The 25,504-nt window shown below is 45.1% G+C and overlaps 1 protein-coding gene across 1 annotated transcript in view; it reads left to right on the top strand.

Moving 5' to 3' along the window:
* Positions 1 to 25,504, top strand: part of LOC138504105 (gonadotropin-releasing hormone II receptor-like) — a 397,205-nt gene that overhangs the window by 333,137 nt on the left and 38,564 nt on the right. Inside the window, exon 3 of the mRNA XM_069624317.1 lies at positions 13,942 to 14,584. Within this exon, the coding sequence (XP_069480418.1) occupies positions 14,042 to 14,584 (543 nt within the window). The 5' untranslated portion in view covers positions 13,942 to 14,041. The remainder of the gene's footprint in view (positions 1 to 13,941; positions 14,585 to 25,504) is intronic.

The following is a 25,504-nucleotide window of genomic DNA, read 5'->3' as shown; positions in this document are numbered from 1 at the left end:
TTCCTTTGTTTAGTAAAATTGTGTATGGTATACGCCTTTACCATGTGCTTCGTAAAATAAGTATGTTTCTTTATACAACTGTGATGGACCTCCAGGCATACTCCCCTATCAGGACTCCTCCAGTAGACTCTTAAGACCCTCTGGTATACTCTCCTGCCAGGTATCTTGCTGTAGGCTTTGAGTGGATTACCTAGTATACTCTCCTGCCATGAATCCATTCTTGAGTTATGTAGATGCATTGGCAATACTTTTCTGCCAGTTAGCTCCTCTCACCCCTCCCAAATGTTCACAGTTCGGTGTGTTCCTTTCACCAGGACTTCTTCTTCAGTATCAATATCTTCATATCTTCAGGATTACCTGGTATATTCTTCTGCCAGGAATCCCCCTTTTTCCAGCCATCAAATTTATGTTTTGCTAAAGTCACCCCGAGTGGGACGGGTATGCCCAGACGTAGGTCCCGAGTCTGCCGGGCCTAGAGACCCAAGCTTCTCCTCACTGATGACGCCCAACAAGGCTGTAACATGTCTGGGGATGCTTGAGGTCTCGTGCAGAAGGGATGTGATCTAGCAGTTCGGACTGGACGGACCCTTTTGGGATAGGACCACGCCTGATTGGATGCCTGTCTATGCCTTTGCTGTTGCGTCTGAACAATTAAATTGCCGGCCTTTCGGCACAAGTCCACGTTGTCAACGGAGATAATCTCCTTGTTGCCATGCATGATACTCACAGTGATTGGCACAGTGTGATTCTATATGCTTATAAATATATTACCTTTTCTGTGGAGTGTTGGGCCAAATACTCACGACACACAACCACCCGCTGCCATCCAAGCATTACTTCCTAGTGTGCAAGCGCTTGGGTCTCTTTGTCTTTTGTGCCACTGTTTTCTTCCTATCTTCCTACTATCAATAATAACACCCATGAATCTCCTGTGAAGTACATACATGACCCTAAAAGTAATATGCAATCGCACTGGTTGCTCGCTTGCTAAGAAACAGCTGACAATAACAGTGTTTTTACCTTTGGATCAATGCCGCTTCGTCAGGTCATCCCCCGATAAATCTAGGAGTAAATGTGAAGGCTTTGCTGTCCCGTCTTTGTCTTGGGCACATCGATACAAATGTACACTTTTTCTAGTGCTGGGGGTCTGCTTTTATTGGCCAGCAAAACACTAAGATTTTGGACTACTATAGAGTTCAGCTGTTGAAGTTTTGTTTTTCTGTTGTACACATGTTTACGGCAATTGAACGAGGACTGTCAGCATACTACCCAGATAAACTTTGGGTAAAAAATACTCAAAAATGCACAGCACAAATTGTGTCTGGCAGTTCATGATTTTACCTGCGTGTTATCATTTCGGTATCTTATACATAGAGTCACCCACCTTTTCTTAGGTAGACTCGCAACAAATGCATAAGGTGCACATATAAAGCCCCTGGGGTAAATTACAATAACAGATGCAACGTTCAACTGGTACACCATGACTGGGACTCAATGTTGGGTATTGGAACAGCTAGTTCTTAAGATGCCACCAAATCACTTCCATCAACTGGTTATCTTGAAAATCAATTTCATGAGCGTGATCAAGAATAAGGCAGATCATTTTTAAATTGATGATGGCAGGAAATGAGTAACTGATGCATAACACATGGTTGTTGTCATTGATAGCCCCTATTACTTTGCTGAAGAGCTAAAATAATGGGCCTCATTCCAAGTCCGGCGGTAACCGAGCCGGAAAAACCAGCAGGTTGCTGACAGACTTGGAATGAATTACCGGCTCTGGGATTGCCAGAATTACCGGGCCATTACAGCCCTGTAGTCTGGTAATTCCGGAGTCGCCATTCCGTTACTCCCTATTCCCGTGCAGTCCCATAGGACTCCACGGGAATGGGGGCTGTGGAAACACCAGCACCATGCGGTAATGATGCCGGTGTTTCCACATCCGTCTGCGACCGGTGGCGTTACGCCCACCAGGGCAAACCTGCCGGGTGTAACACCACCGGCCGCATAACTCGTAGTTAGCCGGTCCGGAAATGGTGCTGGTACGGTTTTACCGGCACCGTTGAATGCGGACCGTCTAACTTGTAAGATGCATCTAGTGGGAAGCATCTATTGTCATTACTCAGGTTTTAATTGTGCATTTTGACATTTCAGAATATTTCTAAAAAAGGCCATGATATTTCTAAAATGACCATGACTGAACATAGCGACGTCAGGTTCTAAGAAGGCATTCAACTTCGGATCAGGGATCTATTGCTTTTAGATTTCGGTCAATGTTTTTCTTGTACTGTGGAAATATAATATGCTTTGTTTTTATTTAAACACATATGGTTTTAGTACTCTGAAAGCCACCAAACTAAAATGTATTGAGCTGAGGCTTCTTATGCCAACTGGCAAAATGCCGTCATTTTTGAGGAGCCTCAATGATCATGGTGAGAATTCCCTGCCAATTTACCGGAACTGGTAAAGTGGACTTCCAGCAAGTATCAATGGGGTCTCCTTATATTCCTTTAATTTCTAGATCACATACTGTGCAGCCATAACTGCTTCCTGACATGGTGCTCTGGCAAGAATGTTGGCCAGGCACCTTGTTATAGCCATGCGGTGTGGAAGGGTTGCAGATTCAAGTTGAATAAATCTGGCATCTGAATTTGACGGTGTATGTTAAAGTGGGAAACAGTGGTTTGGTTGCGGAAAAAGTGTGTTTTCTGGCTTGTCTCAAGCTCCATCAAGCTGTGCTGCGGCATTGCCCATTGCAGGCTTTTTGAAATGGTGAGGGATCAAGGGTGCAGCAGAGAAGTGTACCTTCTGTAGTCTCTTAGTTTTAGATGTGGCTGTCCAGAATTGGGGAAATAGCCTAGTCAAGCCTAGAGGGTTGTCAAAGGTGTTGACATCTATGGGGTAGTTAACAGATGAATGAAGGATAGAATATTAAATTTGACGGTTTCCTTTTCGAAAGAAGGACTTGGGAACAAAGCCTAATAGAGAGAGTGCAAGCCGACTTTCCTGGTTTCACATTATATCCAGTTATCTGACCTTCAGTCCGGTTTATGTACCTCAAGAAAAGGCAGGGGCTGACTACAGAATCTAATTCCTCAAGAGATGGGTATGGCCTTGGTCTGGGATTTTATTTTGGACACTTTAGGTTGAAAGCTATTCTACCCTCTCCAATTCTTGATTGGCTGTATGCCCAGAGAAATGTCCCACCCCCCTGCGAGACACAGGCATATTTATGCCCTTTGATGTCAAAGTGCATGTTAAACAGCAGTTAGGATACCGGGCATCCCCCTGGGATTTTGTCCATTAGAAGGCTGGTGAAGGAGGACATATCTTCAATCTTACACTCTTTGCTTGGAGAGGAAATATCGAAATCAACTGAGGAGTGTGAGCATGTGCGAGATGTTGATTACAGTTTCAAGATGGTGAAAGAGGATGGGTGGTCCACCATATCAAACATGGGAGTGAGATCAGGGTGGTGATCATGTTGAGAGTTATGTCCAGAAAATTTAAGCAGGACTTCATATAAGGATGGATATATGTATTGACGGCCAATTGATTTTTCTTAGCTCTTAGCAAATCTGCCACCGTTTTCCTTTACAGGGCAGTTACTGATGCCTCATGTCTCCTCCCGGCACCACACCGCTGCACTGTTTATTTTCATTTTTGTTTTCTTATTGCATATTCGTGAGTAGTATATTCCAATAACTGAATCATTGAACATGTTTTCCTTAAAAATGCAGAATCTCATATAGATACCAGCAGACTTTGTGCCGTGGCCAAGGGCGGAAACACGACTGATCTGCATTTGGTCAACCACCACATTTTCTAGCATTTTAGATGGTCATGAAAGTGATGCAATGGACACTAGTTAGGATAGTCTAAGTTAAGCAAAGCCGTCTTGAGGTTGTGGGCGATGAAGGAGTGTGTAAGGCAAGCTTCACTGTTTTCATTCATCCGTGGCAAGTGGCAAGTGCGAGTTCTAGTTATGCAAGTGCTGAACGCCGCACAGGCTTTGAGATAACTCAACCAGTGTTGTGAGAATATAGGACAGTGATCCTGGTCTTAATAGCGATCTGTGGGTCTCAATTACTATAAAAAACGTAATGTGGCACTGGGGACCATTTATGTTTACACTGAACCTGCTGCTAAATGTTCATCATTTGTACCGCAGGGTGCAAATGTAAAGGGTAAAGGGTGGCGTACAAGTGTGTACGCTGCCTTTTGCCCTTCACATTTGGACTCGGCAGTGCAAAGTGAGTAACTGCTTGTCATGCTTGCTTGGCTAGTGGTGCTTACAATAAAAATTAAACACTGCCTGACATACGAGCATGTTAGCAGTGTTCCAAACTGAAATGAAACGGTGAGTGTTTCATTGTTATTGTACACGCTCCCTGCCATGCGAGCATGGCAGGCTTTATGTACAATGGATCCGGTATGCAAGGATTTTAACAAACTACATTACAGAGAATGCTATAATAATGAAAATGTTATAACGAAGAAATATCATATTTTTGTTTTAAAAGTATATGGGGTGCGGGTTAAGGGCTTAAAACGGGTGGGGAGGGGGTTGGGATGTATTTAAAAACATAGAAAAATGGGTGGTATGGGGAGAACCCCCAAAATAAAAAATAAATTAAAAAAGGATTTTTTTCGTTATATAATTTTCGTTATTACAGCATTCTCTGTAATTTAATTGTTAAAATCACATGCAACCAATGGATCCCAATGGGGGCCGCCTGCTTTATGCTGGTGCATAATGCAGGCGGCCCCCACAGGGATCTCCAGCATTTGTGCCGGCATGAAAATCCATGCCAACGCAGATGCTGGACATTGTCATAGTGGCGAGAAAGAGAGCGGCGGAAACACAAGTTGCGTGCCGCCCCTCCTCTCCGCCGTGCAAAATGACTGAAGCGCCTTGCATTCACTTCACGGCTCTATGGAAGATGAGCCCCTGTGCGAGTTCTCTTTGCTCACCCTTTTCTGACCCCTAGTCGATTGCAGACAAAGGTGAGGATGAAGACATGTTCATTTATAGAAGATGGAGCAGAGCCATACACTTACATTATTTCTAATAACTGCATAGATCATGGTCAGTTGAAAATGAAAACCAACCAGAACACATATTATCAAGGGAGAAGCTCCTACTTCTGTGGAGGAAAACATACTTCATATAACATGGAAACCTAAAACTTAACGTCATATCCGTTTAAAGTGGAGTTAAGAGGTGCCATTTCTCATCATCGCTACCCGCTCAAATGCTGCAGCATTATACTTCAGTCTAAAAGGGTTTATACTTGCGTCACCTAATGTTTAACTGACTGCCCACATCAGTCATGTTCAGGCAGGGCAGTTAATATGACTTGGGTGCAAGTACATTGGAGTATATGAATGCAGGTTGTCAATCTTGGTGTGCAATGGAGACCCACAGCTGAAATCCTACAAATAACACATTTTCCCTCATGTGCTCTCTGGGACCGATATGAGTCATCAAACATTGCAAAACGTTGCCCTGTACACATCAGACAAGTGGGTGGGTATCTGAACCACCATGGCTCTGAGGGGAATACCACTCCATGGGTCTTCCCAAGACACGTGGCTTGTCCATGCTACACCCTTTACTGCTGAATGTTCACCTTACCGTTCCCATCACTGCCTATTTGTAGGTTGCAGAGAAGCTCCATAGGTCAGTGCGCTGCCTCCAAAGATCCATGGAAGGTGAACATGACGCCTTTGATAAAGATTCGGTGAGTTGACGGGTAGCATTACCGTCGGTGGTTGGATTTGGTGAGTTGACGGGTAGCATTTCCGTAAGGTGGTTGGATTTGGTGAGTTGATGGGTCGCATTTCCATCGGTGGTTGGATTTGGTGAGTTGACGGGCAGCATATCCATCGGTGGTTGGATTTGGTGAGTTGACGGGAGGCATTTCCGTCGGTGGATGGATTTGGTGAGTTGACGGGTAGCATTTCCGTAGGGTGGTTGGATTTGGTGAGTTGACGGGAGGCATTTCCATCGGAGGTTGGATTTGGTGAGTTGACGGGAGGCATTTCTGTCGGTGGTTGGATTTGGTGAGTTGACAGGTAGCATTTCTGTCGGTGGTTGGATTTGGTGAGTTAACGGGAGGCATTTCCATCGGTGGTTGATAAAGAGAAAGATTGAATCAGCAAACGAAACCTGCTGTTATTTGACAATTTTCAAAGTCTGTCCCCACTTCATGATCTTTTACAAAATGATAAAGCGGATACATTTATTTTTGAAAAGTGTAATTTGGTGGCGGGAGCCGTTATGTAAATCTGAATTAGTTTGTGGGTCTGGCTGGAGCAATGGCCATGCACTGCTCACTGCATTCAGTTTTACAGACATGTCAGGATTTTTTTTCCTCCTTCTCCCTTTTGATGCATCAATCATTGCATAAACGTGTGCAATTTTCCTCTGGCAGCGGCATCCTCCATTGTAATTCTTTTCAATTCTCACTCTGATCCACAAATGTACCTATTCCATTTAGAAAAATGAGTCATTACTGAAAAATATCACAGCGACAACAAAATAATCACAATAAAAATCATTACCATCATCATGGTGAATACAAAAAATCCTGAAAATACTACATTGATCCCAAAAACAGGCTCACAGAAATAATAATTATGGTAATTTTTTTTGTTGGGAAAACTGAAACATTAGTAACTCAAAAGAAATGTAACAATATTCACAATTTTTTAAAAACAATAAAAAAGAATACTTTTTGTACATTCCACGGACAATCGAATTCCAGATAAAATAGAACCATGTAAAATATTGGATTCGTTTTGGGGAGGAATGTTTTGTATTGTTTCATCACAGACTAAATAACAGAAAACGAAATACCAAAGCAGCCATATAAGAACACAATTAGAACCCACGGGCATCAGACCTGTCACTGTGCAAATGAAGACGAACAGAGAAATTTATATTATTTTAGGATTTGTAATAATATTTTACACATTTTTAGAAAGCTGCAAAATGTAAACAAAAAATGAAATATTTAACTTTTCTGTTTGCTGAGTGAAAACAATAAAAAAATGTATAAGACATGTGTTATTCTATATTTCATTCTTTTACACGTGCTCATTTTTTAAAATATAATTTAGAACTTCAATTTTGGAGCTCTATGCCTCTCCTACCCAAATGGAAAGGGAGGCCAAGCATTGGCTAGACTGCCAACACACTGAACAACAATAGCTCCCGGTTCCAGCAGCTTAGGTTCTGCATTTGCCCTCTGTCCCTTCTCCCTGCTTCTTCCCAAGCCAGGTTTAGCTGTTCCCCTCTCCCTCCTCAGTTGTACTATTCACTGCACCCACAAACAAATCACACATAACAAAGTCAAGACCAAATGAAATCAACAGACTTCCTCCAGCATCCGAGCCATAAACCCCCAGAATTTGAAAAAAGTAGAAAAGAGTAAATCACCAACTAGTTTTAACACATGTAAATAGTAATTACCTGTGTTTTAGAATGGAAAAGAATGTGAGGATAACAAATCAGACCAACGGATGCCTCCGGATTCTTCCAATCGTGAGCCTGCAGTCAAGCACACTCACAGGACAGTCAAGAGAGTAAAACAGGAAGTGGAATTGTTCACTCTCGACCTGCAGTGCATGGCATGCGCCTCTCTATCATCCGTTTGACCTGGAAGTAATAGGTTTGCAAGAAACAATGTAAGCAGTGTTTCGGGAGAAAGTTTCTCTGCACCTCCTGCCTTCATTCAACAGGTAACGCTAAAGGATTTTTTCTTTGGGGACAGTTGTTTGTTAAGGGGAAAAAATGCAGCACCACCCGATCACCCTAAGTGCACTAACAATGGCATGTGCGTACCTATATGCCTGCAAGCCCAATTTACAGGCATTTATGGTGCCAGTGGAAAACTGCAACTTTTTGCGGTTTTGCTAAGAACTTCACAAAGTGTTGGAAGGCAAAGTCCCACAGCACAGCTTCACAAAGCCCTACTGTGTATTTAACATTTACTTTCTTTATTTATGCAAATAACATACATGCCAACAACCAAAAATCTGTAGGAATCTTAAAGTTTCAAAAACATTGAAAAAATCAGTATTTGTTGCCACTAAATCGGTAGGCGGTAGGACTGCTTAAAAAGCTGTATCTTACAGCCTAAATCGGTAGGGTTGGCAAGTATGTAGCAGGTGCCGGAGAGAGGGGCGCTGCATTGTGCAGCTAAGCTGAAAAAATAGCATATTGCACTTGCAGGCGGGTGGAAGTGGCGAGACTCACGCAGGGCGGGGCTGAAACGTGCGTTTTCCCCCCGGCTCCTAGCGCAAGCTCACACCTGCCAGAACCCATTAGGAGGAGTGGCTCGCCATTGCTTCAGCTGCTCACCCCAGCATGTAGATGACTGGCACCGGGGAGCTGAGGTACAGTGAAACATGTGGCTGTTGATATCCAGAAGTGCTGGAGCGGATCTCACGGGCGCCTCTGATAGTCTGGGGAGGTTGCACTGGCGCACTGGTCTGCTAACTGCTGCCAGTAAGAACACACCATTGTAAAAGCAGCAGCTTGGACACATCCCCAATGAAGAACGTTCTTCGGATTCTGTGTACTTGCGCACCCTGCAACCATGGCTGAACAGACTGCTAAATCCAGGCCAAAAAAAAGAAAATAATAATATATTTTTTTTACAAAAAAATCGCTACTTGTTGCCACTAAATCCATAGGCGGTAAGACTGCTTAAAAAGCAGTATCTTACCGCCTAAATCGGAAGGGCTGGCAAGTATGAAATGATGTTAGGTTTTGCAATCACAGGAACTTTTGCTACATTTTCAAATTGTGACCTCTTCAATTATTCCAATTGAATCTTGTAGCTCTTATCTTTAAATTGCCTCCAGTGGCCCTGGGCTCAGGCAAAACAGTAAAGGAGGGACTCTTTGGGTCACAGATAGACACCCTCTGCAGCCAGGTAACCAACTTAGAAGTGGAAAAATATCAATAGCAACGGCTAATACACGAAGGCGGACACACCGGGTAAAAGACTTTAAAGTTGATAACTGAACCCATGTCATCAGGATCATCTTCATCCATTTCTGTTTTTTTATACAACATTACCTTGTACACTGGGGCTTACAGTTGTACCATGTTCCTTACATTTAAGTCCATAAAAGCCCCCGCATACAAAGTGTTGATTTTTTAAAAGAAAAGTGTTGATGAAGGAGATCCTAATAACATGGTGTTAGCTGGCAATTATTAAGGCAAAACATACAAACTATTTTGCAGGTTTAAACAGAAGATTGTGAGGGTAATGTGACAGGTCATCAAGACTAGAATGCTTTCATAACTTTTTCCCTTTGAGAAAATACCATATGGAAAGGGTGTAAAAGCCTTGGCTTTTTTGATTTTTATTCATTAATAAAATGATGCAGGTAAATCCAAACCTGAAAAGGAAATCTACTGTTCAGATTCCACTTTCATAAAGCTCCATGCTAAAGGCATAGTGTGTACCTGTGCCCTGCTGTTCCAGTATCCTGATCAGCAGTGCCTGCTCTACCAGTAGCACAGAGCAGGCTCTGAGGTTGCAAGTGCCTATTTGACGGCTGCAGTGACAGCCAAGTCCCTGCAATGCAGTGTCTGCATTTAAGGCATGCACCTTTGTACCAAAGACCCTATATGTGTTTACTCTCCTGTTGGCAGAGAAATCTTGAGATATAAGCAATGCCTGAGTTATGGAATGGTGCATGGTATTCCTCATAATTACAACAGTTCACAGTGATTTGGTATCACACATATTTCAGTCATGTGAGACCACCATAGCTTTCAAAGGGTTGTGTGTATTCTTAACAATCTGGACTTTGCCACTGCTGGCAGGAAGGTATTCTAGGGTGATTGCCTCGCTTTGTTGCTTTGTGAGAGCAGGTAACACCCTCCCCAGAGAGACAGCCACTCCACAGGAAGCTGGCCTGGGAGCAGGAATCAACGGCCACACCCATTTACAAAAGGAGTAGCCTCAAACCGGGGTGCTGCATATGTAAAGACGTTTGATTCTATTGGGAAGGGAAGGTGGCTGCGTTAGTATAGACAGAGGGGGCATACATATGAAAGAAAGTTCCACAATTCTGTTTCTCTCTACCTCTTTCTTTCTTTCTTTCCTTCCTGTCCTCTGCGCTTCCTGTACCACAACGCATTTTGGGTGTGATGTCAGAAGGCAAACTCTGCTTTGTCCAAGAACAGGGATTGGATCCCTAAAGCACGTTGGTTTGAGTCCAATCGCCTGTGGGCTTTTTGCCTTTAAAAGAAGGGGGCTCCCACTCATTCTTTGATTCACTATGGAACAAACCCCTAAGAAGAATTCATTTGGGGCTATTTGGGAGAGTTGTACTTTCCAAAGCCCTCAACCACTGAGCTGTAGGAGCAGTTCAAGGCAGAGAGACGCTCTGACCCATACCCACTCCGATGGAAGATTGGGGGTATTCTTGCTGCGGATGAGGACCTGTCATTCTGCACCAGAATCGCCCAAGGCTAGGAGAGCAGACCCTGAAAGGACTAATTGTGTTCTGGAGCCCCTGGAATGAGTCCCATAGCATCTGGAGGACCGGATCAGCTGGGGCTCCATGTTCTGCTGCATCAAACGCGGTCGAACTTCCGTTGCACCACATTTGTCACCATCAAACCAGAGGGATCCCACCAGTTCTGCCTTTGGCACTCCTCCATACATTTTAAGTACAGTGCCTGCATCTTGAACCAGCTCGATGCTACATTGTGCCCTCACCGAGCCCTTCAACTGCTTACCTTGATTCAACTGCTCGAACCATAACTCGACTCGAAACACCAGAGAGACACTTGCTGACTTGAACCAGGGGTTACACCACAACTTGACTCAACTTGCCTTTGAACTGCTGCTTTGCCTAACCGCACATTGGAGCAACAGGATCACCATTTCAAACCATTGCTGTCCACCGAATTGAACCTCTGGAGCGTCATTCATCGACCGTTCCCGGAGGTTACAACACAACCTGGCTCCCCCAAACAGATCCTGTTGAGCGCCCTGACTTGCTTCGCCCAATGCCACCTTTGACCCACAAGGAGCTCATGGATCCAACCCTGCTCCATGCCTGCTTGCTGCTTGGGCCCACATGATCCAACATACCCGTAGTAAGCTCGATCAGCGCTTGCACCATAGCTCTAAGCGGGGCTTGACACTGCTGAACTGTCAAAGAATCAACACAAGGTACTATTGACCAATAACTATTCCTGTGGTCTATTGTGGGCCCTAGAGACTGTTTAGGGCACTTGTGCACCTTTTTCATCCAAAGACATATCCTTTTTGTGCTTACTTAATTTGCCTATCACTCCTGTATTCATACTCAATGTGCTACATTCTTCTGTTCTTTCCACCGGGTGGATTTTGTACAGTATTTTCTATTTCGTTTTCTTGCGGATGGTGTGTTTTATTAAAGTATATATATTCATAGAACATTGATTTGACATTTCCTTTACTCCGAACTCTGTTACTTTGCTGTTTGGGTCACTACTGGAATACATTCCTACCCCTATTAAGAGCATAGCCTTCCCCCAGGCAAAGCTACCACAAAAGGCAAAGTAGGTATATCTCTTAACTGTGGATGTTTTACCTTTATGATTGTGTTGGCTCTTTGTAGAAGTCTGAGGGCTCAAAGGGTGTTATAGCTTGTATTAATCCTTGTACTCCTGCGGGACAGAAATTAATTCATCACAATGCCCAGGATCATTTATTTTATTATTTATTTGCTGTTTTATACAGAATCACAGGCCTCATTACAAGTTTGGTGGTAATTTGGTTTGTAAATCTACCAAATTACCACCAAACTCGATTATGATTACCGCCACTTTACCACAGGATTACAAGTAGTGGTAGGGTGGTTTAAAACCCCATTTGGGGATTTTTGACAGATTTACCGCTCAGATTTTGGAGGCAAAGTGATGGATTTACCTTCAGTTTATTACCGTAGATAAATACTCCACTTTACCACCAAATGTATAATTCGGAAGTGTGGGGAAAAAAGGCAGTAATTAGGTTACCTGCCAAAAAGGTGGCGGTAATGGAATTACCACCACTTTTTTCCCACACCGCCGAACTTGTAATGAGGAGTATACATGATACTTCAGAGTTCAGGGAAGGGAAGTGAGGTTACAAGGGAAAGGAAGGAGAAACAAGGCTTGGGTATGTGCTACAGGTGAACTCCTGAAGTCCTTATAAGGACTGAACAATAGCCACTTCCCTTCTAGGACATGAATATTATTTTTGCAACCTAATTGTACAATTTTGGCAGATTCAACTCTGCGAGTGGGGAGCATGTGCAACATCTTGAACTGCATATTGAACAGGAGGGTTTTAAGGGCTCTCCTGAACTTAAGGTAATTGCCCTCTTGTCTGAGCTCAAGGATAGGGCATTCCAGGGTCCCAGGTCTGTCACATCAAGCATTCCCTTCACAAACAAATTACTTTCTTTGGGGGTGCTGAAGGATCTAACAAGGAGATGTTTCAATAGTCAGTTGGGCAAGGGTATTGGGCCTAGGTCTTCTGCATTGCTCTACTGGCAATATACAGGGTAGCAAAGTCTCTTCTAAACTGAATTGGCAACCAATGTACATTTTTAAAAGTTGTGGAAACATGGTAATTTCTTTTACTGAGACCAAACACAGGTTGAACAGCCCAGTTTTGAATCAACTGTAGGCATCTTCTATCCTTTTAGGGATGCCTGAAAAGAGGAGGTTGCAGTAGTCCAGTTTGGAAGCGACTAGATCCTGTACCAGTTGGGTTTTCTAGGTGATTTCACGAGGCGGGAGGGTCATGTCAAGCAGGCCCTGTGGGGAATGGCAGCGGCTGACAGCTGATGAGATGTGCTGTGAGAATAATCACAGTTGGTCGGAGGTTACCCCTAAGGCTTTTTACTTTGGTTACACAAATGGGGGCTGGTCTTTGGCCTTCAGGCTACAGGTTTGGAATGGCTAAGGCTGTGACCTGGCCAGATATCAGGATTCCTGCCTTGCCAGAGTATAATTATATTTATTATAATTGTTCTTTTATAAAGGCTCTTAATACCAATAAGGGGTTTCTAAGCATGGGATTGGCGTTCGAACCTTTGTTATCATGCTTTCAGGACAAACGCATTGCCCCTGAGCTATCCTAATTCCTCAGGAATGTGCTATTTCATGCAACCAAGATGGTGCTAAGGATAGGAAAGCAGGCAAGTTGGTGGAAATGTGGCGAAGTGCCTGTGTCTAGTAGGACTGTGGGATGCATGTTGTCAGTGTAGATGATCAAGGCTACCTTGAAGTGATCTAACTAGTCGGTAAGTGGCCTGACATACACACAGCACAGGGATATAGAGAATTACTATGGAATGCCATTGGCTGCCTCAATTGGGTTAGAGATGAAGTATCCTCACCTGACTGTGTGCGAGTGCTCCTGCAAAAAGGATGTGATCCAAGCCAGGATTGTCCTTCCAACTCCCATGTGAGATTGTAGTGTATGCAAAACATATTACATCCAACTAGACTGTCAGGGAGTTTAATGAAATGGGGCAATGTGCTTCCATTGCAAAATCATGATTTTCTTGCACAGAAGATACACATATCAGTTCCATCTAGCCATCAACACATTGAGGCATCAATGTGTTGATGGCTAGATGGAACTCATTTGCATCTTCTGTGCAGGAAAAATCATGATTTTTAAATGTTTTTCTTTGCTATTTCAAATGTTGTTGATTGAAACGTATACATTGTTCAGATGTAGAGTAACAAAAGCAAACCTACTTTTCAAAAAGCAAAAGGTTCAATGAAGTTGTATGAAAACGTGCCTATTCTACAATGTGTGTGAGAGCTCTAACTATTGTGATATATCTGTTTGTTCCAGTAGGTGTTTGGATCGTACGTGGAGGTCATGCTTCAGATCTAACTCATGACTTTGGTCCATTTTACAGATTCTGCCTGAGACAGAATGGACTGTGGAAGGTTTTTGCCGACATCCCGTGGATGAACAGCTCTCTATGTAAATTGCAAACTCATTCCTACTAGTCCGACATGAATAGCACCCAGGCACTTGGCGTGATCTACTGTTCCAACTTCATCCTCCTCAACACCACTTGTGCGCTGGACACCCGGGATTACTGGCACAACGGGAGCCATGGCAGCTTCCAGTTGCCCACCTTCTCGTCTGCTGCCAAGGCTCGTGTAATAATCACCTTTGCCATCTTCGTCATCTCAGCCTTTTGCAACCTGGCGGTGCTATGGGCTGCCGCCCGCACCAGCCGCAAGAAGAGGTCTCATGTGAGGATTCTGATCCTGAACCTTACTGCAGCAGACTTGCTGGTGACGTTTGTGGTCATGCCGCTAGACGCCGTCTGGAACATCACCGTGCAGTGGCAAGCCGGGGACTTGGCTTGCCGCTTCCTGATGTTTCTAAAACTTTTGGCCATGTACTCCTGCGCCTTCGTCACCGTGGTGATAAGCATTGACCGGCAGTCAGCCATCCTCAATCCACTTGCAATAAGCGATGCAAAGAAGAAGAACAGGATTATGCTGTATGTGGCCTGGCTGATGAGCACTGTGCTGTCCTTGCCCCAGGTAAATAGTCTTTTTCGGTGTTGTATCTGTTCTGTGATCCTGACTAACGTATCCCTTCTGTACATATTAGGTTCTACTACCCTGTGCGGTATGTATGAAGTGTTTGCTAGGAGCGTATCTAGATTGGATGCACAGTTTACTGGCCCGCTGGTGGCATAGAATTAAAGTTAACATTAAACTTCATATCTCTATTTTTAGAACTCTTTGACCAATGTTAAGCAAACTTTTTGGTACAGGAAATACAGGGATCCATTTTCTTAAAAACAACTGTTGCACTTGGGTCCCCTCCGTGAAATAGTTGGCATTTGCAAGATCTAGTGGAAAAGGTGTCTAAATAGGACAAATCGCCTTTACACCTTTTTTCACACTTCCTTTTGCAAAAAGAGTAAATGCAAGCTGCTATTTACGCATGGCATGCAGCAGTTATAATGGGTTACTTTGGAATCCGCCTGCTTTTAGCAGTTGCCAAAACGGGCATCAGCTGCCACGGGAATCCATTGGCTTTACTCCAGAGTGAAAATGCCACGATAGTGTAAAAACGGGTGGTTTTGGCAGACAAAGCATGAGGGGCATACAGAAATGGTAATTTCGTGTCCCAGATCAGCCTGTAAAAAACAGGAAACCGACCCGGATTGAAAAATCACGTCCTAATCCTGCTGTAAATAGGGTGACTAATTTGCACGGATGAGTTGAACAACTAGCTTTATTTGCATTACAATTCTCCGAAAGGTCTTTCAGGAGAGCTTTCTCAATCAGCTGCACTGATAAGTCTCCCAATGGTAAGTTTTCCCGGACCAGGTACATAATGAACAGGCATTGGCAATGCCAACAGTTTTGACTTTTGTGTAGGAATGAAAAAGGCATTTTCCAGGCACTGGCATAGTGGTATTAACTGGCTGTCGATGGTAGCAGCTGCAAGATGGTGCGAGTACCTAGACATGTAATAGCAGTGCCCGGCGAATGCCCAATACTTATACGCAAGCCAAAACTGTCTTTGCCAATGCTAGTTTTTAACAGGACTTCAGTGAAGGACACACATAGTACTTAGACATAGGGCCTCATTACACAGAAGGCGGTGATCCAGGGTGCTATTAGCACCCTGGACCATGCCGGTAAATTACCGGCACCGCCTTGGCGGAAAGGGGATTTACCGCCCCATTCCAAGGTTGGTGGGGCGGTAAATCCCCCTTCCGCCATTGCCCTTCCCCATTCCCATTTCTGCCCCATAGGGCTCTATGGGAATGGGGAAGGCGCTAATTACGGCACCGCAATTTTGCGGTGCCGTAATTAGCTCCGAGGTCCCTTAGCGGGTTGGTTTTTAACGCCTGCAAAAAGCAGGCGTTAAAGCACCAACCCGCTAAGGGACCTCGTAGTAAGGCGGTAATGGTTAACGGTCACCGTTACCATTAACGGTGGCCGTTAACCATTACCGCCTTCCGTGTAATGAGGCCCATAGAGTGGCTGAAGGCAGACCTGTTTAAGGCATATTTTATTATAGCAGTAGCCCACATACAGCTCCAATTAGTTATTAACTCTCAGAAGACTGCTATGAAAACACTGGCAGGCACTTTGGGCACAACGTTTGATGGTAAGGTTTGATAAAGCTAGCTCAAAGAGCTCCAAGGAGGATGTGTTTTGGGCAGGAAGGGGCAGGAAGTGGGTGGGAATGGTCATAGGGATTAGCATAGCCATGGCCAGGTAATGGGTGGGTAAATAACTAAAGAACACCTACAACCTTTGTGTCTCTCCTATGCCATTTCTCCCTGGCTGTACTCTGACATCAAAGATAAAGCTCCATCTGGGCTCTAGGTACATATGCACGCAGCACTTCAGTGGACGTCTGCCGCAGACATGGCTATCCATCCACACTCATTAGAATGCAGACCTACTACAAAACCTATGACAACATTTGGTCTAGCTGGACACACGTCTTAAGCCTCCTTACAACAGACTTGCCTCAACAACTCGGCCATTAGGATACAGCGAAAACCTATGGCACAGTTTGGTCTAGCTGGAACATAACAAATCTCCTGCACTCGCACATAATTGTGGACTCTCTCAACACCAAACCACATGCCTGACCTCGCGGGTTTCTTACTGGAGCCTAGGAAGACCATCTGAACCCTAATCGTGGCCAAATTCACACATGGATTCTAAGCCTTTTGTGAATGTCCCCATACCTGGACTTGGGACCCCGAGGGCGTTCCCACCACAAGCACATTGAGACCATAACAATGGGAAAAGGCGCTATATAAATGACTACTACTACTACTCTAATGCAATATTTTCTGCTTATACCTAATGGCCAAAACTAAAAATGGATAGACATTGGTTAGTGGTTTTGGCTTAAAAATAGGCAGCAGTGCAAAATGGATAGAGCACATGAAATCCGGTATTCTTTTTGAAAGTAAGACCAACAATTCAGCTGCAAATGTAGTCTTTTTTTTAACAATGTAATTCAATTTCTAAACTCTTTTCTAAAGAACGAAGCATACTTCTAGAATTCAGGAGTTATAAACGAACACACTGTCAAAGGCACTTGAACCCCCTGGTTGAACAAAACACAATCACCCCAAACTTTACAGAGCATAATACCACCACACCCTCCACCCAAGAAAGAAAGAAAAAAACACGCAGACACTCAGCAATTCATAACAAAAACCTGCACATGTGTAACCAAGCATCGGTGAAGCCAATAGGTCTGTCTTCTTTTAAATCTTTGTTTGTAAGTGCATTTGGTGGATGCAAGCATTGACAAAGCGAGTATATGTGGCCTGCATCAAACCTCTGTGTGTAAGTGCATTGATGGATCTGCGGTTTGAGGAGTGTATTAGCAAAACCAAAACCAAAACTCGCACACATGTAAACAAGCATTGACAAAGCCATTATATGTGGCATGCATCAAACCTCTGTGTGTAAGTGCATTGGACGATCTGCGGTTTGAGGAGTGTATTAGCAAAACCAAAACTCGCACACATGTAAACAAGCATTGACAAAGCCAGTATATGTGGCCTGCATCAAACCTCTGTGTGTAAGTGCATTGGAGGATCTGCGGTTTGAGGAGTGTATTAGCATAACAAAAACTCGCACACATGTAAACAAGCATTGACAAAGCCAGCATATGTGGCCTGCATCAAACCTCTGTGTGTAAGTTTATTGATGGATCCAAGCATTGACAAAGCGACTATATGTGGCCTGCTTCAAACCTCTGTCTGTAAGTGCATTGGAGGATCTGCGGTTTGAGGAGTGTATTAGCATAACCAAAACTCGCACACATGTAAACAAGCATTGACAAAGCCAGTATATGTGGCATGCATCAAACCTCTGTGTGTAAGTTCATTGATGGATCTGCGGTTTGAGGAGTGTATTAGCATAACCAAAACTCGCACACATGTAAACAAGCATTGACAAAGCCAGTATATGTGGCATGCATCAAACCTCTGTGTGTAAGTGCATTGGAGGATCTGCGGTTTGAGGAGTGTATTAGCATAACAAAAATTCGCACACATGTAAACAAGCATTGACAAAGCCAATATATGTGGCATGCATCAAACCTCTGTGTGTAAGTGCATTGGAGGATCTGCGGTTTGAGGAGTGTATTAGCATAACAAAAACTCGCACAGACATAAAAAAGCGTTGACAAATCCCATAGATCTAGTTTATTTTACGTGTGTGTGTGTGTTAGTACTTGTGGATGTGCGGTTTAGTTTGACGTGTGCATTTGTACGTTGATGTCCAGTGTTCAGGTATATAGAAGGCAGCATACGTCCAATTAGTGCCATTATCTTATTATTACTGTCCCACAGCCAGCCACCATAAGAGACAGGGAATAAACTAGTGCAATTCCATTCTCTGTTGAGTAGAAATAATTTGATCCCAATGCATTCCACTCCATCTCCGGTGTGGCGCAAGACAGATGCGGAGGAGAGGCAGGTGTGTGCTGGGACTGTCCGCATGACTTCAGCAGCAGCTTGCAGGGAGGGGACAGCAGAAGCTGGCAACCCCCGTTTGAAGTTGCATGGTTGACTACGCTCTTCACATTGATGGAAGAATAAAAGGGTATATGAAAGTCGCTATGATTGCCCAGGTAGCACATCCATACATGCCCGCGCGTCCCATATAATTCAAGTGCTTTGGGAACAATCTTAGTGATTCTTTGCATTCTGGGAGTTTTCCTCTATTATAAAACACAGACTGCAAGTCTCACAATTCAAAGAAGAAAACATAAATGGACGAGCACATCCCAAATGACACAGGGCACGTAGGCATGCATTGATACTTTACTAAACACGTGAGTGGTGCTAGAACAGCAAAGCTCTGCTAAAAACACACACAACACACGTTCCCCTTGAAAGGGAGTCGCATGCAACCACATCACTCCCAAAACCCACAGGACATAACACATGTGCCCAAGCTGCTTTCCAAAAGCATAAAGTAGGTGACAGTCTCCTCAAACAGCGAAGCCTTGAAAGAGATATGTGTAGACGCAACACCCCTCCACACCCTGGTCAGCATGTCGCTCACACGTACCCCTAATATTAGAAGGTCACTTCTTCCCATCAAATATGATATGATTTTATTTATTTATTGGATATTTGTAAGGAGCCTATACAACAAATGGTGTTTCAAGGCGCCACAAGACTAAAAGGGGGCGGGACAAAGGAGAAAGATAACAATAACAGTCGTACTAGGCCTTGTGACATTCGGATCGTGCAAGTGCAGTAACAAGAAGTGCGAGGGGTGGGGGAGTGCCGGTCTGCGTGCAATGTGAAGTACTAGGGTGGGAAGGGAAGGGAAGGGTAAAGCAGAGAGAGTGCAAGTGAAAGAGGGGTGGAGGACGGGGTAGAGGGCCATCAGGGCTAGGTGAGTGCTGAGGGGAGGACAGGTTTGGCAAGTGTCAGGGATTGCATGGGGTGCAGGGGGTGAGGGTCCACATGCTAAGTGCTAGGAGGGGGGTGGACTGGGCTGGGGGACCTGGTGCCCTGTAAAACTCAGAGGGAACCAGGCAGCCAGTCACTGCGGCAGAAGGGGGTGTTAGCAAGGGAGGGAGAGAGGGAAGGAAGAAGAGAAAAGGAGGGGCTTGAGAAGCTACCGGAACTTAAGGAGATCTGGTTCAAGCCTGAGAGGAGCAGGGAGACCATTCTAGAGGGAGGCTCCTGCCGAGGAGAGAGATCTACCTCCCACTCTTTGCTTAGAGAAGCGTCTGATCTGCAGAGAGTTGGAGCTAGAAGACTGAAGGGCTCTAGCAGGGAGGTATTTAGGGAGAGAGAGAGTTGGATGCAGAGAGCTCCTAGGCCCTAGAAGGCCTTGTGGCTGATGCAAAGGGTCTGAACTTGATCCTAGCAGCAACCGGGAGTCAGTGGACCGATTTTAGGACTGGAGAGATACAGTCCCTGGCTTTGAGGCCAAGGATAAGTCTTACAGTCTTATTCTGGATTAGTTGAACGGGGCAAAGGGAGGATAAAGGAAGATTGAGGAAGAGGCTGTTACAGTAGTCCAGGCTAGAGAGAACCAGAGCTCTTGAGACATTGCGTTTCTGGGGGAAGGTGAGGAAAGGGAGAATGCCTCTGAGGAGGTGCATCTGGTAGTTGGCCTTCTTGGCAAGGTCCACAATGTGAGGAGAGAAGCAGAGAGAGGAGTCAAAGATGACATCAAGGTCATGAGGGTGAAGGAAGGGGACCCATAGAGGGGGAACAGAGGGTAGGTGGGAAGGAGGGAGCTGGGGTCCCAAGGAGAATGAGCTCAGTCTTACTAGCATTGAGCCAGAGATCATTGGCAGCACACCATGCCTGAATAGCAGTCAGTCAATCAGGGATGAGAGAGGAGGAAGAGGAGGCAGTAGAGGGAAGCTTCAAGGAGAGCTGCGTGTCATCTGCATAACAATGGAAGTGATGAGAGAAGGAGGAGATCAGGGGGGTGGGGCAAGGTAGACATTTAAGAGCCATAGCGAGAGGTTAGAGCCTTGAGTAAAGCCACAGGTGGAGAGTGTGATAGGGGAGAGAAAATTGCCCAGTTGAAATGGGAAGGTCGGTCAGAGAGGAATGAGGTCAACCAGTCCAGTGCCAGGCCCATGATGACAAGGATGTTACGGACCCGATTTGTCAGGGTGGCATGATTGACCATGTCAAAGGCAGAGGAAAGATCCAGAAGAATAAGAATGGATGCAGAGTTGGAATTGAGATATGAGAGCAAGTCTTCACAGGTTTTCAGTAGAGCAGTTTCTGTGCCTCTGGCAGCTCTGAAGCCAGACTGGTGGTCGTGGAGACAACAAACAGATTGAGTGCGTTGGAGCAGTTGGGAGATGACCAGCTTCCCCAAAGGTTTTCCCAGGAAAGGGGCAATGGATATAAGGTGCAAGTTAGTTGGGCAGAGGATGCACAAGGGAGTGGCTGAGGAGTAGTGGAAAGGAGCCAGTGGAAAGGAGTGATTACAGAAATGGCCAAGGCTAGCACATGGGAGGCAATGTTGTCCTTGATAGTTCTGGAGGAGCAGGGGAGCACCTGTTTGGAGGAGACTTTCATAGACAGAACTTGCCTCGAAACTTCATCCGGTGCTATGAGCGAAAAAGAGGAGAGTAGGCAGGAAGGGGAGAGGGGCAGCCAAGGGAGACCTGAGAGCTTGGGAGTAAAAAGGGGGTTAGTAGAGGAGAGTGAAGGATCTCCTGAGTTTTGGTTAAGAAGTGGAAGGCCAGTGAAGTACAGAGGGTTAGGGATGGCAGGAGAGGAATGCAGACTGCAGTAGAATTGGTGAGTTGCTTGCAGATTTTAAACAGTTTGCCCATGGTTTTAATGGCCCCAGAGATGAGGGCTTGCAAATGGGCCCTCTTCTTGAGCGGATGGAGAGTGTGTAGTGCCTTTGGTGCAGGCGGCGGGCCAGTCTTTCAGAAGATGTGCCTGATGCCCTCCACTTCCACTCAGGAACTCTGCACTTGTGTTTCAGAGAGGCTAGTTCAGAGTCATACCTGATGTTGCACTTGGAGGAAGGCTTCAGGCAGATCCTCATAACAGGGCTAACAATGTCCAGGGTGTTGGTGATAGAGAGGTGAAGATTATCAAGGGCAGAGTCAGTGTGGGAGTCCGTAGCAAGAGTGGGAGGGGGAATGAAAGTGGCAGCAAAAGCAGCAACTGACGCTAGCTTCATTGGTCGAATGACGGAGGAGACTGGCAGTGCAGGCGTAGGCTTAGCCGGGGGACCTAAGAGATCCAAATAGAGAGGACAGGAGAGCATGGTCAGACCAGCAGAGAGGTGTGGTGAGAGGGTTGGAGATGGGGATGTCTACTGAGATGAGAGCAGTCAAGGTATGTCCGTGCGTTGTCCGGAGGGATGAATGGTGAGGGAAAGAACGTCACAGAGGCTGCAGAAGAGTCCAGTGGCTGAATCAGCAGACTCCAGGTGAATATTGAAGTCTCCGAGGAGGAGAAGCTTGGAGGTGGAGGCAAGAAAGGAAGAGGTGAGATCACACCACTCTGAGAGGAAGAGGGAGACCGGACCCGGGGCACTGCAGATGGTGGCGAAAGTCAACGAGCGGGTTGGGGAGACACCAAGCATTCAGCCGAGGCATTCGAAGGAAGAGTAGGTCTGAGTGGGAATGATAGTACGAGGGACCCTTTCAGGGAAGATCAAGGCCACTCCGCATCCAGGCCAGTTAGGTCTGGGCTTAGAGAGGATCTTGTAACCCTCATGGAGGAGTGTGTGAAAAGCAGTGACACAGCTGGCAGTAAACCAGGTCTCGTGAGAGCCAGAACATCAAGGTCAAAGTCTTCAAGAAGGAGACAGATGTCAGAGGAGTGTTTAACAGCAGAGCGAAAGTTGAGGGTGGCTAGGCAAAGCTGATTGCCAGGTTTGAAGGTCTTCTGAGGAGGGGTACAGGGATGTGGTACAACCGTCGGTGGTGGCGAAGGGCCCAAGGGGGTCGCAGATGGAGGAGAGGCAGGAGAAGGGAGGAAGTTGATGACCGACAGAAGATGCCTATCAAGAAGGAGGAGGTTGGGCTGAGAGCCCTGGGCACTGACAGTGCCATTCTGATAGACATTAATGAAGCACCCGGAGAATGAGAAGCATGACAAGAGTACTTCCCATCTGGCACCACCATTAATGGGCGACAAAGAGAAAGAGGAAAGGACTGAGAGCATATAGGGAGTCCATAGGCCCGGAGAGAGAGTGACAAAGAGGATGTCAGTGACAGTCTGCCTGGAAGAAGCGTTGACATAGGTGTCAGCAATGGGCAGGCATGGGGTGGAGAGCAGGAGATCTTTCATGGATTTCTTCCTCCCATGCTTCGAAAGAGAGGTAGGTTAGGTGATAGAGTAGCAGTTAGGGTAAATAGGGGAGATGGAGAGCCCCATGGAGGGAGGGGCAGGGAGATGGAAGGAGGGAGAGAGGGAAGGAGGACTGCACAATGAACTCACCAGGCAGACTAGCAGCAAGACAGGCACAGACAAATTAGTTGTACGATGTCACACAGGTCACTGAAAAGGGTATTGTGTACCTCGAGCAGCAGAGGAAGGAGAAAGGTGACTCATGAGGGATGGACACATCTCCAGAGTATGAAAAAAAGAGTCCACTCATCAATGAGAGCACATTTGATGGACATTCCAAGGTCACAAAGTCTCCCAGCACACTTCAAGGGTCTACTGTAGCTGGCTATGCAGTAAGGGGTTTCCCTAAAGGCTCTCTGAATAAAGGTCAGATTTCCACGGCCTACGGTGCTCTCAGTCTCAGGCACCACACCAGCCCCGACAGACGCAGTATGCCAAGTCTCAGGTGCGCACGCTTTGATGAGAGGAAGAATGCAGCCAATATCATTTGTGTTACACCAAGGCTCACGGAAAACTGCAAAAATAGTACCAAGCCCCCACAGTGCAACTCTCATAAAGGAAGCGCTGACTCGGGTGTGCACACTTAGATGAAAGAAGGAGTGCAGCCAAGATCAGGAATGTTACCCAGGCCCCTGGAACTGCAAACTATAGTACCAAGCCCCACAGTGCAACTCACAAACAGGGAGTGCCGACTCAGGTGTGCACAAATGAGAAGAGAGGAAGAATCCAGCAAGATCATGAACAATACACCAAGGATCCTGGAACTGCGAAAAATAGTACCAGCTCCACATAGAGGAAGCGCCGACTTAGCAAAAAACTGTGGATCCTCCACGAGTGAGGGGCTCAGCACAGCAACATTCTAGGCGATGATCGTGTGGCCATGTTGTACAAAAACCGCGATGCAAAGAGAAAACGGTATAGAATAATGCTGCCCGACAACCGGATTCCACTCTGGGCATCTCTATCTCAGCGATCAAACTAAGGTCTGATCACTGCCAACGCAGATGAGGGTGTAAGAAGGTGCACTGTGCTGCAACTCAGCACTGGTGTTCTCCCCTCCATCGAGTCCCCGAAATGGCCCGGTAGAGGCCTCTGGGCATCTCTGAATAACAGGGAGCATCACAGGGCCCCTCAGCATGCCCTATTGTACATTCTTTTGTAATCCAAAGAGCATTTTGCTTTCCTTTATATACATATAAATACTAAATAAATAAATGAATAAATAAATGGATACAGTCCTCCCTATCAGAAGCACTTTTTAGGTCACCAAATAGCTGACTTACACCAAGGACCCTCTAAAATCAGTATTCTATAGATCTGGCAGACTGCCAAGTTCCTCGCTCTATCTCTCTCGCTCTCTTTCTCTCTCTCTTTCTCTCTTTCTCCACCAAGACCCCCCAGAAAGCTACGTTTTTACAAAAAAAGACCAAAGCCAAGAATTCACAGAGCAAGCTTGACTTGATCATTCACCCAGAGTATATATCTAAAGACATGTATCAAATTGGTTAGTTGTTTTCATATTTTCATGGGTGGTCAGAAATGTTGCTACATTTGCTCAATTGCTAATTGTCCCTACGACATTTACCTTAGACAGTCAATTTCATAACACTATTATCGAGTCCCAACAAAACTACAATCCATGTTTGGCCTACAACCACGGCATTCAAAGTGCTATTGGTGAAAAAGCCATCATTGGACAAGGCGGACATGGAATTAGTTGCATAAAAATAACATATCCTTTGCAAGTCAGCTCAAATAAATCTCAAGTAGGCCTATGCCATGTGAGTCATTGCTTATCCAGTTATGGATTTTCATGGCGCAATCACTTTGCATACTGTTATTTGAATTTTTCGATTTGGTAATATAAGGGCCGGACAGAAATGACCAGAATCAATGATGACATACAATTGCAGGATTGCCTGAAAATCTCACATCGGAAAATGAAACAGATGTTGAGGAACACAGAATACAATCACTCTAGGAATTGGCTTTTCAGAGTTGCAGTTTATCCCCATGAAAAATACTGCAAGTCTATAGACATAATTTGGAAATTAGAAAAGAGATCAAGAAAAGGTCATACACAAAAGCTGCAGGTTGGATGGAATAGAAGGGGCAATAAAAGTGCAACAAAATGTATGCAACACACTTGCTGTTGTCCAGCAACTTCTCAAAGGAGGGGTCCATGCCCCAAAGTGACATCCCCGATGAAGTTATGCTAGAAATACATGCAAGTAAATCGATTATTGAAGGTGATGTGTTTCTTCAAAACCGACCAACTAATACACCTTTGTTGTTGATGGACTGACTTGATGTTTTCGAGATCTCTTACTTTATTCCAAAATGGTAAATTGGATGACTCCAGATCCTTCTCTGAACACACTCACCCTTCTTTCTTTTCTCCACAATTAGTTGACTCATCTATGGGGCAAGGCAATTGAGGTCCCTCAGCGCTTACTGCCCTTAACTTTGTAACTCCTTGGTGCGCCTATTTGAAAACATTAATGAAAACCAAAAAGAACAAAAATCAATACCGGGCTCACAAAATGCAAAAATCTGATTCATAGAGGGATACATTGTGGCTCAGACCAACATTGGTAATATA

The sequence above is a fragment of the Ambystoma mexicanum genome, chromosome 11 (genome assembly GCF_040938575.1).
Source record: "Ambystoma mexicanum isolate Mex_15411 chromosome 11, UKY_AmexF1_1, whole genome shotgun sequence".
Taxonomy (NCBI): Eukaryota; Metazoa; Chordata; class Amphibia; order Caudata; family Ambystomatidae; genus Ambystoma; species Ambystoma mexicanum.
Note: the sequence above shows the minus strand (reverse complement) of the source record. Positions and strands in the feature narration are given on the sequence as shown.